Below are 16,746 nucleotides of genomic sequence, written 5' to 3'. Positions count from 1 at the left end.
ATAAATAAAAGAAGCCTGAAACTAGGATAACCTTGAAATCAGTGCTTTCCCAAATGATTTTCTGTGTGTGTATGTGGTACTTAGGGATGGAACCCAGAGGTATTATACTGGAAATATGGGGAAAATTGTTCTTTTCATTTTATTTGTGTGTGCATGTGTATAGGGATTGAGCCCAGGGTGCTCTGCCCCTCATCTATATCCCAGTGCCCCCTTTTTTTTATTTGGAAATAGGGTCCGGCTGAGTTGCCAAGATTGTCCTCAAACCTGTGATCTTCCTGCCTCAGTTTTCCAAGTACTAGGATTATAGGTGTATACCACCTAACCCAGCTAAGCCATTTCTTTATATTGCTAGCTTATGGGTTCACCAAGTACTTATAGTGATATATAAATGGAATAACTTTTAACTAGAGGCCTAAAAAAATCACTGGAAATGGTTTTAAACATATAAAATACTTATGTGGACTATTATGACAGATATTTTAGGGAATACTTTTGTGTGTGTGTGGCACTGAGGATTGAACCCAGAGGTATTCTATCTCTAAATTAAGCCTCCTGCCTGACTTTATATTTTTATTTGGAAAGAGGGTCTCACTAAGTTGCGAAGGGCCTTGCTAAGTTGTCAATGCTGGCTTTGAACCTGGGATCCTCCTGTCTCAGCCTCCCAAGTACTGAGATTACAAGCATTTGCCACCATGTCTGGTTTAGTGAATACTTTAATGACTAAAAAATATTTTTAAAATCTCCAAAGTTTTAGAAACAAATATATTTTTTTAAGTGAGGAATCTTTCTATATTGTTCCTGCACTTTTGGAACTTCTGGGCTCAAGCCATCCTTCTACCTCAGCCTTCCAAGTATCTGTGACTATAACATGTACCACTGCACCTGGCTCAAAGAATTTTTAAATTTAAAGATCTCTTAGAGCCAAGTGTGATGATGCATACTTGTAATCCCAGCACTTGGGAGGCTGAGACAGGAGGATCCCAGGTTCAAAGCCAGCAATGACAATTTAGCAAGGCCCTTCACAACTTAGTGAGGCCTTGTTTTAAAATAAAGAATAAGATAGGACTAGGGGTGAAGCTTGGAGGTAGAATGCCCTAGAGTTCAATCCTCAGTACCAGGAAGAAAAAAAAAAAAAGCCTTAGAATGTGAGAATGTGCCTCATCGGTGGAAAACCTTGCCTAGGACTGGCTGCTGATCTTCGGTACTCTTTACAGAGTGTTCTATATAATGTGCAGCATTCAGGGCTTATTCCAAACATCACTACTCAATTGGTAGCACTTGGTCTAACCTTTCTCTCTCCCCCCCCCTTTTTTTTTTTTGGTGGTACTGGGGTCCCTGGAAACCCTTCTCCGGGCTACACTCCCAGACCTGTTTTTATATTTTTTTTTATTTGGAAACAGGGTCTCTTAAGCCAGCGCAGCTGGCTTCCAACCTGCGCGATCCTCCTGTCTCTGCCTCTCAAGTGCGGGTATTACAAGTGTGCGCCACCACGGCTGGCTTGGTCTAACCTTTCTTAAATGTCAAAACAGAACCAGTTAGTGTCCTATGAAGTCTTTGGCTGGTGGTTTGTGAAATAGAAATGAAATAAATGAAGCACAAAGGTCTCTCATGACATATTTCTGCTTTTTAATTTACAGTAAACAATAATCTTTTTATTCATATTAATTTTTGATAAGCTCCTGTGATATTTTTGTCCTGAGGGAACTTTGCTGATCCTGGAAAGAACATGGTCGTGTAAAGTCAGAAGCCAGTGCTTGCTCAGCCTGAAGCTTGTTAGATTTCAGAATTGTGTCCTGTGCTGCAGAGTTCTGAACTGGTGCATGTAATTCAAATGTCATCCTAGTCTCATGTTAAAAACATCCAGAGTTCAGGATTTCATTTCTTCCAAATTTGGTCTTTTACCTGAATAGTAATTTAATTTAATCTATTTTTTTTAACAGATAGCAGAGTCCTATTACCAGGAAGAAGATTGTATCCTTTTCTTACAGAAAGAGTTCATCTTCTTTTTAAAATGGAGCGCTGTACAATGAAAGGTCTATATATTAGGTGGTTTTAGTGGGTTTGTCAGTTGTATGTGCCCATGTTACCTCAGAAGGCAAGATGCAGGATACATCTGTCACTCGAGAGAATTTTCTGGAGTCACCCAAACTTTATCTTTCATGAATAAGCCTTAATTTTACCAAAATTAAATATTTATATTCAGGAAGGAGGAAAAGCATGTGTTGCTAGAAAATAAAATTTAAAGATTCATTGGATTTTCTTCTTTTTAAATTTATCAGAAATGCAAGCCAAGTAATACTCACATGGCAGAGCATATTGGGCATGTGCACCTCACAGATATCCATAGCAGCCACAGCTGCACGTTGTCTCGTGAGGGAGATGTGTTCTGAGAATTGTGTTTTTAGATGGTTTTCTCACTCTGCAAACATCATACTAGGATGGACACTGTGTTGTTAGGCCATTGTTGACCAAAACATTGCTATGGAGTGCATGACTGCTGCAAATAAAAGGTTTTTTCTTTACGAGTAATAGGCAGAATAAAAGTGGCCTTTCCTCTGAGGAGATGGCTAGCTTTCACTCTCTAGACAGAATGTCTTCTAAGCATTGGTCTCTCCCCTCTATAGTCATTAACTTTCTTCTTAACTTTATTGACTTTTTTTTTTTTTTTGGTGGTACTGGGGATGGAACCCAAGGGGCCTTCTGCCTCCGGGCTACACTCCCAGACCTATTTTATATTTTATTTTGAAACAGGGTCTCTTAAGCCAGCTGAGGCCGGCTTCAAACCTGTGTGATCCTCCTGTCTCAGCCTCCTAAGCGCTCGGATTACAAGCGTGCACCACCACACCCGACAGCCTTGTTGACTTTTACCACAATCCTGAACAGATTGAGGATAAATGGTTCCTGCCCTGTACCCTGTCAGTGAACTGAGGTACAACCTCAGACAGTGGCAGTTGCTCCCTAAGTATGTTGGACATCTAATTATCTGGTGGAAATGCAGAAGGAACTCACCCAACAGAGTGCAGAAGGCCTTCCTGCCGTCTTCATGGAAATGCAAGTCCATGGACCTCAGAATCAGAGCTTCTTGGGTCTGACTCATGATTCTGTCTTTTAACAAGGTTTTCAGATAATTTTTATGTTCAGTGAAGTTTGAGAGACACTAGCATATTTAAGTCTTAGGAGAATGAAGATATTGTTGTTGTTTTTCCTGAGCCTGTTTTATGACTCAGGGGATGTTTTTAAGACTACAGATGAGGGGAGAACTGGACCTCTGAGTCTTTGTGGGAAGCTAAGCTATGAGGTTTTTGTTTCCCTTTTTCTGGGTCAACATTTAAGACATTTCCCAGAGGAAGGTAGATAGTTGGAAAATCTATTTTGACCTCCTAAGACACAAATATTCATGATACAGATGGGAAGACAAAAGTTTGAATCACATGCCAACTATGAAGATCACTGTGGTGAGTTAATTAAATTTTTTAGAAAAGATTCGTGTCTATCATTGTCCAGTCAAATAGTCTTTTCATCTTGTGAGAGAAAGGCATTCAATGGGAAATAAGCAAAGTATCAAGGTGAGTTAAAACCAGAAACAAACACTTACTTAGAGGGTACTTAAAAGAAAGTCATTTAAGGAAAGAAAGAAAACAGGAAAATGCATGGACTCCAAGATTCCATATGGGTCCTATTTCCAATTAAGTAATGTTTTAATTGACTCTGCTAGAAATATATTAGCAAGCAGACTTCCTTGAGCATTAAAGCCCTTTAAATGTCTGCTATTTGGTGTTAGTATAGAACCCACATAGCTACTGTATAATATGCTACCATAAAAAGTATCTACTTCAGAACCAAAAAACATTACTTTAAAAATGTTTAAAGATATCTTGAATCTTCTCAGTTTCTGATTAGATGGAGACTCCTCACTATCTATAGAATTTTTTTTTCAAATATGGGTTTTCATGTAAATGGTCTGGGTTTCTATTTTCCTCAAATTTTGTGTTCAGATGAGAAGGCCATGAAGTTCATTCAGCTTGAACGACTGTATCATGAACAATTGCTTGCGAATCTCTCTGCCATTCAAGAACAGTGGGGTGAGTACCAGCACAGAATGTGGGAAACCAGTAATCCCAAAGGTCAGTGTCTAGAAAGGTACCAGGGCAAATGTTTGCCCTGGTTTATAAGTCAGAAAATAGAGATTTCCACAGTCAAGTGATATTGTGAAGGGAGGCACTAGAGAGGGATGGCCCAGTGGTAGAACATTTGCCTGGCGTGTGCAAGGCACTGGGTTTGATTGGTCCCAGCATTGCAAAACAAAGATATTGCAAAAAATATAGCATTTTTACCACATGCCTGTTTCACTGTGAGAAATTCTTCCTTTGTATCAGTGCCAGGAACAGAATGCTTGCAGCTACTTGTGTTTTCCCTGTCCTGCTGCATGCCCTGCTGGCTAATGTAGTCTCTAGAATGGTGTTGACTTGGTTGTTTCTAACCGTGTTAACTATGAGGTGGTTTGAGAAGAGAATTTTGCGTATTAATTTTTATCAACGGTGCCAGTTAACATTTTTTTCTCCTAAATATGTTTTGTAAGAGCCAGTGACTTATAAATATTTTAAATTTAGAAACAAAATGGAAAACGGTACCACGTACAGTTACACCTGTAAGGAATTCAGAAAAAGGATTTAATGGTGAAGATTTTGAACGGCTTGCTAAATTTTGCACAACACATCAAGAGTAAGTATGTCAGAATTTAGCTACAATGAGTTGGAGTAGAATATTGAAGCAGCATTGTATCAAGTATTAAAATATAAGAACCATTTCTTTGTTTTGTCGGTGTTTTAACTGGAGAAATTAAAATGGGTATAGTAAAATTATTAGGTTCCTTTCTCGGCTTATCTATTTCTTACACTGAATTCACTCTGGTTTGTCAACTTTACAGAGGTTCAAAGGATCTTTCTAATTGGAAAATTTTAAACATAACTTCTAATTTTGATAACTTTTTGGTAAAGAGGTTAGGCAATTCATGTGGACTAAACTGTTAAACTATGCATTAAAACCTTTATATTCTAGCTTTTTGCCAGTGTTTGTGTGTTGTAGAAAAAAAATTCCTATTTTTAAGAATAGTCTGATGCTAAGAAACAAATATAGTATTTGACCAAAATATTGCAGAAGGAAAACTACATTAGTCAGGTAATTTTCAATTTATTATTTTATATCAAGGAGTTGTTTTCAAACCAAGTTGGAACAATAATAAATACATTAATTATTTATATATTTATTATTATTATTATTTTTGCAGTACTGGAGATTGAACTCAGGGGCATTCTGAGTTACAACCCCAGCCCTATTTTTATTCTTCTTCTTCTTTTTTTTTTTTTTTTTTTTTTTTTTTGGTGGCACTGAACCCAGAGGTATTCTACCTCTAAGCTAAACCCCCAGCCTGATTTTCTTATTTCTCAATAAATTGCGGAGGACCTCACTAAGTTTTCAAGGCTAGACGCAAACCTGCAATCCTTTTGTCTCAGCCTTCAAAGTACTGGGATTACAAGCATACGCCACCACACCTGGCTTTATTCTTTATTTTGAAACAGAATCTCACTGTGCGGAGGGCCTCACTAAGTAGCTGAGACTGGCCTGTGAGCCTCCTGTCTCAGCCTCCCAAGGACTGGGATTACAAGTGTGTGCCACCATGCCTGGCTTAACTACTTTTTTAAAAAGTTCTTTCCTTGCAAATGCAGGTTTCTGGATATAGGGGCTTGCTAGGATGTAGATTTCTGGGCTTAGGACATGAGCCCTCAGTATGAAGGTTAGAAGACCTTTTATTCTGTCAATGGCCTTTTCTCTCAGAATCAGGAGGAGCAAACTGAAGTTCTCGTTGCTGATAAAGAAGCGGTCAGTGGTTTGTGTTCGGCTCATTGTTGCTCAGTTTATGCAGAAGATAGAGAAGTTGCTGGGACTTGATGGCTGTGGAACCAGCCTGTGGATGACGCCTAGGTTCAGAATGGATGCCCTTCACCTCTCACAATGATAGTTTTTTTTGCCATAGTCAATTTGAACCTTTGAAAGTATTTTCAGAGACTTTCAGTTATAACCTTATCTCTTAGCAAGTTTAAATAGGTTAAATTTCAGCCTCATAATTTAGAATAATAGAATATTTTAAAGATCACTTTTTTTTTTTTTACTTTCAGAATACTCAGTATTAATACCTCCTGTTTCTCTGACTACAGAGTAACCTTTTAACACATTAGAAATTCTTTAAGAAGCAGGGTGTGGTGATGCACGCTTGTAATCCCAGCATTCGAGAGGCTGAGACAGGCGGATCATGGTTTGCAGACAGCCTCAGCTACTTAGTGAGGCCCTGTGCAACTCAGTGAGACCCTGTTTCAAAATAAAGAATAAAAATAGGGCTGGGGATAGAGCTTGGAGGTAGAATGCCCCTGGGTTCCATTCTCAATACCAAGAAAAAGAAGTTCTTTAAGTATTTAATGAACAAATATTTATTGAGCATAGTGCAAATATGGTATCTTTAGATTATTATCCCCAAATTGCTTGCTTGCTTGCTTGCCCTGTCTGTCTGTCTGTCTGTCTGTCTGTCTGTCTGTCTGTCTATCTATCTATCTATCTATCTATCTATCTATCTATTGTGGTATTGGTGATTGAACTCAGGGGCATTCTGTCTCTGAGCTACATATACCCTAGCCGTATTCTTTTACTTTTTATTTTGAAACAAGACCTCACAAGTTGCAGAGGGCCTCACTAAGTTTCTAAACCTGGCAGTGAACCTGTGATCCTCCTGTCTCAGCCTCCCAAGTACTGGAATTACAAGTATACTCCACCATACCTGGCACTATTCATATTTTTAGTATTTAAATATATTCTCTTATTTTAGATACAGTTAGGAACATAGGCTTGATAACTTTCACTATATGCATACATGCCTATATGACTATCATTGGTCTCTCAGAAGTAACAAGTTTGAGCCAGGTATGGGGTGCGTGCCTATAATTCTAGTACTTGGGAGGATGAAACAGGATGATCACAGGTTTGAGGACAGCCTCAGCAAATAGTGAGACCATGTTTCAGAATAAGAAATAAAATAGGGCTTGGGATGTAGCTCAAAGGTAGAATATCTCTGAGTTCAATCCCAAGTACCATGAAAGGGGAAAAAAAAGTGCCAAGTCTGTGCTCTACCCCCATGGTCACCGCTCTCTGCGTTCTAAAACTACTGCCTGCATGTTCTGTGAATTCATTTAAATGGTATTGCACAAAATATAGATTGGTATGTCCAGCTTCTTGCACCCCACTTGGTGTCCCTGTTACATGCTGCTGCGGGGAAAGGACATTTGCTCTGTTCTGTTGCCGCTGCACAGATTAATTGTGCAGCTGCACGCGATTTGACCATTTGTTTTTTTGTAGGCATATGGGTTTTTCCTGGGTTTTATATAGACTGAATAATAAAGTAGACATGAATATTTTTGTTCATGCTTTTGTTGGAGAGATATATGTGTGTGTGCGTATACGTACGTATACGCACACACACATATACACATATCCTGTTAGTATTCCCTAGATTTTTTTTTTTTTGTGGTACTGGGGTTCCTGGAAACCCTTCTATTTCCAGGCTACACTCCCAGACCTATTTTGTTTTATATTTTTATTTGGAAACAGGGTCTCTTAAGCCGGCGAGGCTGGCTTCAAACCTGCGCGATCCTCCTGTCTCCGCCTCCCAAGTGCGGGGATTCCAAGCGTGCACCACCATGCCTGGCCTAAAATTTAATATTTAAACGTTACTTTGATGGTACTCTGTTTCTATGGATAATTCCCACAAAATTACTTCCTGATCTATTTTAGACTATGACAAAAACTGAAAATTTAAAAATATGTGTGTGAAATAGTCTCTAAATATTTTATTAACAAAAGGTTAACATTCTTTTTTTAGCTTTTAAGTTTTAGTATTTGTAGCTTCTTTGAGGTTTTCAACAGTAAAGGATCTCTAAGGAGGTCAATAGGCAATATAGTCGGACTTTGAACTCTGTAGACTGGTAGTAATGTCTCAGCCATGGAAAATGTTCTGTGCTAACATTAGAATACAGAGAAGCTATTTTTTTTATAGCCATTTTAGTGACATTTGTTTGGAAGCATATTGTACTTTCTAAATTTTTTTCTTTTTTCCTACAGTCCTCTTTTATCCAAACATAAGGTAAGATTGTTTCTTTTTTTTTTTTAAAGATTGTTTCTTTTGAAAATAGGAGAAAATATTAGTGTGCACTAAACCTTTCTCAAGTTATTTTCAGCTTTTTAATTTAATGCAGCAGTTTCCAAAAATGTTTTTTACTGCTGTTGTTGTGTTAACTTTGTAGACAGCAGCTCTAGAGAAGCCCCTGGGAAGAACGTGCCTCCCACAGTTAACGGTGTCTGCCGGTCCAGAGGACGGGGAGGCTGCACCCAAAGAGCCAGGTACATTTTTAAATTAAGTTAGGAGGCATAGGGACACCTGTTTCCTGTGATCCTTTATACCGTGGATATTTTTGATTTTACAATTTTGTATCTATGTTATTCCTAAGAAATAGTAAAGTGGGATTTTTGTGGCATATAGTTCTATTTTTAGATATTGAGTAGTAGATACTATAAAATCTAAATTTATAAAAACAAAATCATTACCATATTTTTAGGGAGTGGTTATATGTAAGAAGATATTTTAAAATTATACAAAAATGCTCTGAAACGGAGTTTGTTTTGGTGTATTTAGCTGTCCTTTCCTGCTTAAAAAACATGGATTGAATGGACTTTATAAGAAATATATTCTATAAATCTAGATAGTTAAAAGTTTTATGTTTTGATCATTTATTTATAGAAACTTGGCTGCTTGTTTTTTTGTTGTTGTGTTGACTAAGGCATGTACTTAATTTGTGTATATATTTCCAAGGCACTTATAATATATTTTATATCACCCTGTGCCTTATGTGAAAAGAGTTTTAGAGTCTTTTTTTTTTCTAAATATGTATTCATTATAAAAACTGTAGAAAATAAATATTCTTTGGGGTGATTTTTTTCCTGATGTCTAACTTTACTCCTATCTAGATTCCTGAGCTTTATATTCCTGGGTCTTAGAGCCCTCATTTTAGAGAGGACGTACGCAGTGTGTGGCGGCAGTGGCCCTGGGATGCACCATGCTGCTTCGGCCATCTAGTAGCCTGCCCCACCCCAGGTGTGGGTGCTGAGAGTACTGAGATTGAACCCAGGGCATTCAGCCTCAGCTACACCCCAGCCCTTTTTATTTATTGTTTTGAAACAAGTTCTCACTATGTCGTTGAGAATTTCACTACCTTCTGAGGCTATTTGTGTGTGTGTGTGTGGGGGGGTGCTAGGGATTGAACCCAGGGGCATTCTACCTCTGAGCTACACCTCCAGCCCGATTTTTTAGTCTTTATTTTTATTTATTTATTTATTTATTTATTTATTTATTTATTTATTTTTTTTTTTTTTTTTTTAGTGGTACTGGGGTTTCTGGAAGCCCTTCTACCTCCGGGCTACACTCCCAGACCTATTTTTGCATTTTTATTTGGAAACAGGGTCTCCTAAGCCAGCGCGCGGGGCTAGCTTCAAACCTGCGATCCTCCTGTCTCTGCCTCCCAAGCCCGGGGATTACAAGCATGCGCCACCATGCCCGGCCATTAGTCTTTATTTTTAAAACAAGGTCTCACTAAGTTGTGGAGGTCCTAAGTAAATGAGGCTGGCCATGAACCTGGATCCTCTGTCTCAGCCTCCCAAGTCCTAAGATTACAAGCCTGGCTGTGAGGCTGTTCTTGAACTTGTCATCCTCTTCTTTTAGTCTCCCAAGTACTGTAGGCATGCACCACCATGCTTGCCTTTATTTTTTTAATTTTTGAAAGAAGATCTTACTAAGTTGCCAGAGGCTGACCTTTAACCTGTGATCTCCTGTCTCAGCCTCCTAAGTACTGGGACTGCAGGGGTGTGTCACCATTCCCGGCTTCCCCATTTATCTTAAAATTATTTTTTCATTTTTTTCAATCTTATCTCCTTTTCTCTTGAGACAAGTTAAGAATAGTACCTTGGGTCAAGTATCCTACATATCCTACTATACCTTGGGTATAGTATTCTACTGTACTCTGTTCTTCTTTTCTACATATTTATATTGGAAACCAGAAAAATAAGTTTCATAATGATCTTCAAGGGGGGAAACAAATTACAGGTGGCCACTTAGTCTGGGAATGGATGTGTCTCTGTGTTGCATGAATTGGGAGGGCGGTTGTTGTGGGCTGTTTGTTTGAATTTGAAACTTAGCACTAGTCACTACCAAGCACTACCTTGGCCCCTGCTATGATACATGCAGTCCAGATAGGGAAACTGAGGCACCAAAGTTTAAATCAGCTGTTTGAACCAGATCTGGTGTGTACACTTATAATCCTGGTACTTAGGAAGTTGAGGCAGAAGGATTGGCCAGCCTTAGCAATTTAATGATGCCCTCTGCAACTTAATGAGACCCTTTTTAAAAATTAAAAATTGAAAAAAAATAGGGCTGCAAGTATAGCTTGGAGGTAGAATGCCTCTGGGCTCAACTTTTGGTACCAAAAAAATAAAGTCAGCTATTTGGTGCTTTGATTCACACCTAGATCCTGGGTCTTCTCATTTCTAATTGAATAAATCATGTTTTTTTTTTTCTTTCTTTCCTTCTTTTTTTTTCAGTAGTGGGGATGGAACCCAGGGGCATTATACCCCGAGCTACATCCCCAACTCTATTTTTTATTCTTTATTTTGAAACAGGGTCTCACTAAATTCTAGAGAACCCCACTAAATAGCTGAGGCTGGCCGCGAACCTGCAATCCTCCTCTCTCAGGCTTGTAAGTACTGGGATTACAAGCATGCACCACCACGCCCGGCTTGGATCATGCTTTTGCTTCAAGCATGTTGTAGGGATTATCAAAGGCCCAACAATCTAGACATCCTGTTAACCACCACCTGCTGAGGGGATGTGGACTACGCCCTGGAGAAGGATCTCTTGCCCCTGACTGATAAAGCAGTGTGTGTTTAACGAGAATGTCAGCAGCATGACTTTCCCTTGCCCTTTGCGTTTTTACTGTGCATCTTTTCCACGATTCTCACATAGTCTCTAAGTGGTAGGATGAAGCAGCCATTTTCCAGTTATTCTGTAGTGGCACATTGTTCCGTGGATAGGTTTTACTCCTCGGCACCCTGTGGGTCTTGGCTCACTGGGTGCAGTCCTTCCAGTGACTGCCTTCAGTCTAACCACTGTGGGCAGTAGGGTCACTTACAGCTTTTCTGGAGTCTCATTTTGATTCTTGAGACCATTGTTCTTTTCAGTTCCAAACTTGTTTGAATCCCTCAGCACATTCAGGGCTCTTCTCTGCCCTCTGTGCCAGGCCTGGAGCACAGGAGGCCGCAGCAGGAGCTCCCAGGTCGTGTGGAGGGCCACATCCTGGTGGTTGGGGAGGGAGGGATGGTGGCTCCAGCAGGACCAGCTGACCAGGAGCTTTCTTCCAAGATATTTGCAGACTTTTAGGTAACTGACCCTCAGCTGAGGGCAGCACTCCCTCCTTTCTGCCTTATGTTTGAACAGTACCTGAGGAATATGGTACCCGATCTCATTCAGCCTCTGAACTTTGTGGACGTGTGTCAAGGGCCATTTTCTGACCTTGTGGTACTGAAAACTTGTGAAGCAGAGGCTTGGCCCTATCTATCTGGCCGTCCTTCCGGAGGGACGTTCCTACCTCGTCCCTACCGTGTCTAGCCAGCAGGTTAGGCAGCAGGCTCAGAAGCAAAGCAGAAAGTCAACGGGGAGTGAGAAGTCCACGCTTGCTTGCAGTCTCTGCAGTGCTGATTCCTGGGATGGAGAAAGGATGCAAGACTCCCCCAGAAAGGGACCTCTTCTTCCTTCTCTTGATCCAAGTTGGGCTTAGGTAGAAGGCTCCACAGCCTCTTCTGAAGGCTCGTTCTGAGGCATTTCAGAGCTGAGGTTGCCAGTTTTAGTTCCAATTCTCCAAAATATGAGCAGGGAGTTGTGGTGGTTGGTTTGTTTGTTTTTTGGTACTGGGCACTGAACCCAGGAGATTGAACCTCCAAGCTATGTCCAACCCTTTTTTGTTTTTTATTTTGAAGCAGGGTCTTCCCCATGTTGCTGAAAGCCTCCTGAATGCTGATCCCAAACCTATGATTCTAGCCGGGCGTGGTGGCGCAGCTTGTAATCCCAGCATTGGGGGGGGGGGGGGCTGAGACCTGAGGATCGTGGTTGGCAAACAACCTCAGCTACTTACTGAGGCCCTCTGCAACTCAGTGAGACCCGGTTTCAAAATAAAGAATAAAAAATTGGGCAGGGGGCGTAGTTCAAAGGTCTAATGCCCCTGGGTTCCATCCCCAGACCCGCAAAACAAAACCAAAAAAACCTGTGATCCTTCTGAGGAGGGAGTGTAAGAAATGCCTTTTCACCAGGCGTGGGGGGCGCACGCTTGTCATCCCCGAGCTCTGGAGGCAGAGACAGGAGGATCGCACAGGTTCAAAGCCAGCCGCACTGGCTTAAGAGACCCTGTTTCCAAATTTTAAAAAAATATATAAAATAAATCTTGGAGTGTAGCCCGGAGGTAGAAGGGTTCCATCCCCAGTACCACCAAAAAAGAAAGAAAAAAAGAAAGAAAGAAAGAAAGAAAGAAAGAAAGAAAGAAAGAAAGAAAGAAAGAAGGAAAGAAAGGCCTTCTTTTTGGTAGGGACCTCAATTGTAAATTGGTAATTATCAAAGTACTAAAATGAAAACCAGATGGAACAAAATTATCATTTTATCTTTCGCCTTCACCTTTGGGTCCATTATTTATGTAAATTAAACAAGATGCCTACCAGCCATGGTAGCGCACACATTTATAATCCCAGCATTTGGGAGGCTGAAACAGGAGAATCGCAGTTTGCAGACAGCCTCAGCTACTTAGTGAGGCCCTTTGCAACTCAGTGAGACCCTGTTTCAAATTAAAAATAAAAAATTTGGCTGGGGGTGTAACTCAGAGGTAGAATGTCCCTGGGTTCCATCCTCAGTAACACACACAAAAAAAATATGCCTATAAAAATTAAACCTAATAAAATAAGAAGGCTAAACACACCAATAAATTTAGGTGAGCAAGCTTCTCTGTTATCTACCAATCAGTATGATTTTCATTCATTATTTCATGAAGGTTTTTAACTCTTTAGGTTTAAGTGAAAGAAAAATATGGTTTTGTCAGTAAAAATTGAAAGAGATATCAAAAACTGAACCTGTTTCCAATCTTATTGTTTTTATTGATGCCCTTTGTTGCTCTGCTTCAAGTCATTGCGAGTAGCTGGGCTCATGCACATGCCTGCAGTCCCAGTATTTGGGAGGCTGACACAGAAGGACCACAGACTCAGAGTCAGCCTGAGCAATGTGGCAGGTGAGACTCAGCAACCTAGCAAGATTCTGTTTCAAAGCAAAATGTAAAAAGGAATGGGGTTGTAGCTTGGAAGTAGGCTACCCCTAGGGTTCAATCCAGTTCCACCAAAATAAATAAATAAATAAATAAATAAATAAATAAATAAATAAATATCAAGTAATTAGTGTGTGTGTGTGTGTGTGTGTTAGTAGAGATTGAACCTTCAGATATTATATCTCTAAGCTATATCCCCAGCCTTATTTCATTTTTTACTTTTGTAACAGGGTCTCATTAGGTTGCTGAGAGTCTTGGTACTTGCTGAGGCTGTTCTCAAACCTTTGATCCTCCTCTCAGCCTCCCACCTACTAGGATTACAGATGTGCATCACTATATTGGCCAAATTACAAATGTGGACAGAATAGAACATTATTCCTTTAGTCTTAGGAGAGCAGACAAATACTGTTTTTTGTATATATTTTATATTATAGATGCCTTAATAAGGTTCACATAAAAATATGTACTTACTATTTCATGTCTTAAATATAATGAAAATAATGTTTCTAATTTCACTTACTTCAAAAGACCAATAAATGTATTCATTAAAATGTAAAAGACCAAAACATTCAGTCTCTTTTAAATCTTTGAAAAATCACTTTTTCAATTATAATGAAGGCAAAATATTTATATCAGCATACTTTTGAATAATTTTGTTAATTTTTATACATAACGTATTATTTGCTAAATACTTGAGGTGTATCCTCTACATAAGGACTGTGTAACATAATAGAATTTCTCTGTGAAAAACTTGGAATATCACTGATCCACATTTATACATGCCTTTTCTTCCTTTTTATACAAAGCATTGTTTGGAATTTTTAAAGAGCTTCTTTTTCTTCTTTAGAGAGTGATACTTGTCTTGGCATGGAACCAAGTAATGAAAGCCAACATAAAGGGGAGCCCCAGGAGAGCAGACCTGGCTGTAATCCGATGACTGGGCAGACAGATTCCCAAAGGCTTCCAGTAACTGCAGGAGAAGACCACAGGGAGGAGCCGTCCTGCAGCACTGAAGCCTCCATTGAGCTCCACACCCAGTCCTGGGAGACAACAGGGCCAGAATCTAGAGAGAATGCCCAAGAGAATGACGACCGCCTGCAGGCAGCTCCCACAGAGGACCACCCAGGTGTGGCCCAAACAGAGAGCGTTCCTGAAGACCCTGCGATCTTACCTTCTAGTGAACCAGTGACAGAGCCGTTGGCCTCTCCAGGCTGTGACCCTGTACCTCCTGTGCTGATTTCTAAGGGTGGATACTCACAGACACAAAGGAAGGAACTCCACTTGCCACTTGAGGATGCTCCTAAGGCGTTGCCCTCGGAGCTGCAGAACAGTGAACTGACTGAGCCACGGCAACCTGATCTCACAGACAGTGATGGGAAAGCATCACAGGGACAGACTGACTCAGAGAGCGGACTTGGTGAAAAGAAAATATCTGACGTAGGCACACTGCTTCCAGAAGTGTCTATGGCCCCAGAGGAGAAGGGAGACGAGGAAGACCAGGTCAGTAAGGAGGCAGAAGACTATCTAAACAGTCTTTTGGAAGGGTGTGTGAAAGAGACTGAAGATTGTCTTTCCTATGAAGATAACCAAGACGACGACTCTGATCTCCTGCAGGACCTTTCTCCTGAAGAAGCATCCTACAGTCTGCAGGAGAGTCTGCCTTCTGATGATAGCTGTCTTTCTCTTGATGATCTTGCCAAAAGGATAGAGATTGCAGAGGTAAATTAGACATGAAGTAGAATTAAAAGCAAGGTGAAACCTTAGAAACTAATATATATATACTAAATACTGTTTTTTTTTTTAAGTTTTCCTGGTTCCTAACATGAGGGGAAATTTTTGTTATCATAGAATTTTAGTCATTACTAGTTTTATTTATTTGTATATATTGAATAAAGTGACTTTTAATCATTATTACGTTTATTTATGCTTCAAGAAATTATATTTCTCCAGATACAGTGAGCATTATTATAAACACATTATTTTTAGTCCTGTGGCTTTTATTTGGCATTGTCAGAAATTATGATTAGTACATACTAATAAGGAAATCTCATTTTTCTTCTCATTTAGATGATAAAAATAAATGTGTACTCAGTTTCTTCCTCATATTAATATATTTTAAAAAATTTTTAAACAGTCTAATAGGATGAAGGACATTTTTGTGTGTGGGTGGTACTGGGACATTTTACCTCTGAGCTACATCCCCAGTCCTATTTTATATTTTATTTTAAAATAGGGTCTCATCACCAGGCGTGGTGGCGCACGCTTGTAATCCCTGCGCTTTGGAGATGGAGACAGGAGGATCCCGCGGGTTCGAAGCCAGCCTCACTGGCTTAAGAGACCCTGTTTCCATTTCAAATAAAAAATATAAAATAGGTCTGGGAGTGCAGCCCGGAAGTAGAAGGATTTCCAGGAACCCCAGCATCACCAAAAAGAGACAAAATAGAGCCTCATCTAGATTGCTGACAGTCTCACCAAGTTGCTAAGGCTGGCTTCAAACCTGTGATCCTCCTGTCTCCATGTCCCAAGTACTGGGATTATAGGTAAATGCCACCACACCCAGCAGGAGGAAGGAAATATTTTATTTTATTTTATTTTATTTTGGGGGGTTCTTTTGTGTGTGTGTGGTGGTACTGGGGGTGGAACCCAGAGGCTTTCTACCTCCGGGCTATACTCCCAGAGCTTTTTTATATTTTATTTGGAAACAGAGTCTCACTAAGTTGCTCAGAGTCTCACTAAGTTGCTGAGCGCCTCACTAACTAGCTGAGGCTGTGATCCTCCTGTCTCAGCCTCCCAAGCGCGGGGATTACAAGCATGCGCCACCACGCCTGGCTAAGGAAGGAAATATTTTAAACATAATAAGTTAATCTGGGCCATAACTAGGTGTGTGTGTGTGTGTGTGTGTGTGTGTGTGTGTGTGTGTGTGTGTTTTACTGGGGATGGAACCCAGACACTTTCTCACCCGGGCTACACTACCATACCTATTTTCTATTTTATTTGGAAACAGGGTCTCACTAAGTTGCTGAGAGCCTCACTAAGTAGCTGAGGCTGGCTTCGAACCTGCGCAGTCCTCCTGTCTCAGCCTCCCAGTGGGATTAGAAGCATGCGCCACCATATCTGGCTCTAACTAGATGAATTTTTAAACTGTTAAGTTGAAAAAAAATCAGGGTGAGGAGTGGTCAGGGGAAAATGAGCATTCTTTTTTGTTTGATAGTACAATAAAAAGTCCAGAAAAAGGAAAGATAAAAGCTATACCAAACATCTCCCTGCCCCAGGGTGGCCTGGTGGTATGGGAAGA

At 40.1% G+C, this 16,746-nt stretch overlaps 1 protein-coding gene across 1 annotated transcript in view; it reads left to right on the top strand.

The window, feature by feature from the left end:
* CNST (consortin, connexin sorting protein) overlaps positions 1 to 16,746 on the top strand; it is a gene marked incomplete at both ends in the record, with an annotated part of 58,025 nt that overhangs the window by 26,256 nt on the left and 15,023 nt on the right. Inside the window, 6 exons of the mRNA XM_080698690.1 lie at positions 1,941 to 1,971; positions 3,996 to 4,082; positions 4,611 to 4,722; positions 8,167 to 8,188; positions 8,349 to 8,445; positions 14,299 to 15,170. Coding sequence (XP_080554816.1) covers positions 1,941 to 1,971; positions 3,996 to 4,082; positions 4,611 to 4,722; positions 8,167 to 8,188; positions 8,349 to 8,445; positions 14,299 to 15,170 — 1,221 coding nt within the window. The remainder of the gene's footprint in view (positions 1 to 1,940; positions 1,972 to 3,995; positions 4,083 to 4,610; positions 4,723 to 8,166; positions 8,189 to 8,348; positions 8,446 to 14,298; positions 15,171 to 16,746) is intronic.

This window comes from Muscardinus avellanarius (assembly GCF_963383645.1).
Source record: "Muscardinus avellanarius genome assembly, chromosome: 7".
NCBI lineage: Eukaryota > Metazoa > Chordata > Mammalia > Rodentia > Gliridae > Muscardinus > Muscardinus avellanarius.
Note: the sequence above shows the minus strand (reverse complement) of the source record. Positions and strands in the feature narration are given on the sequence as shown.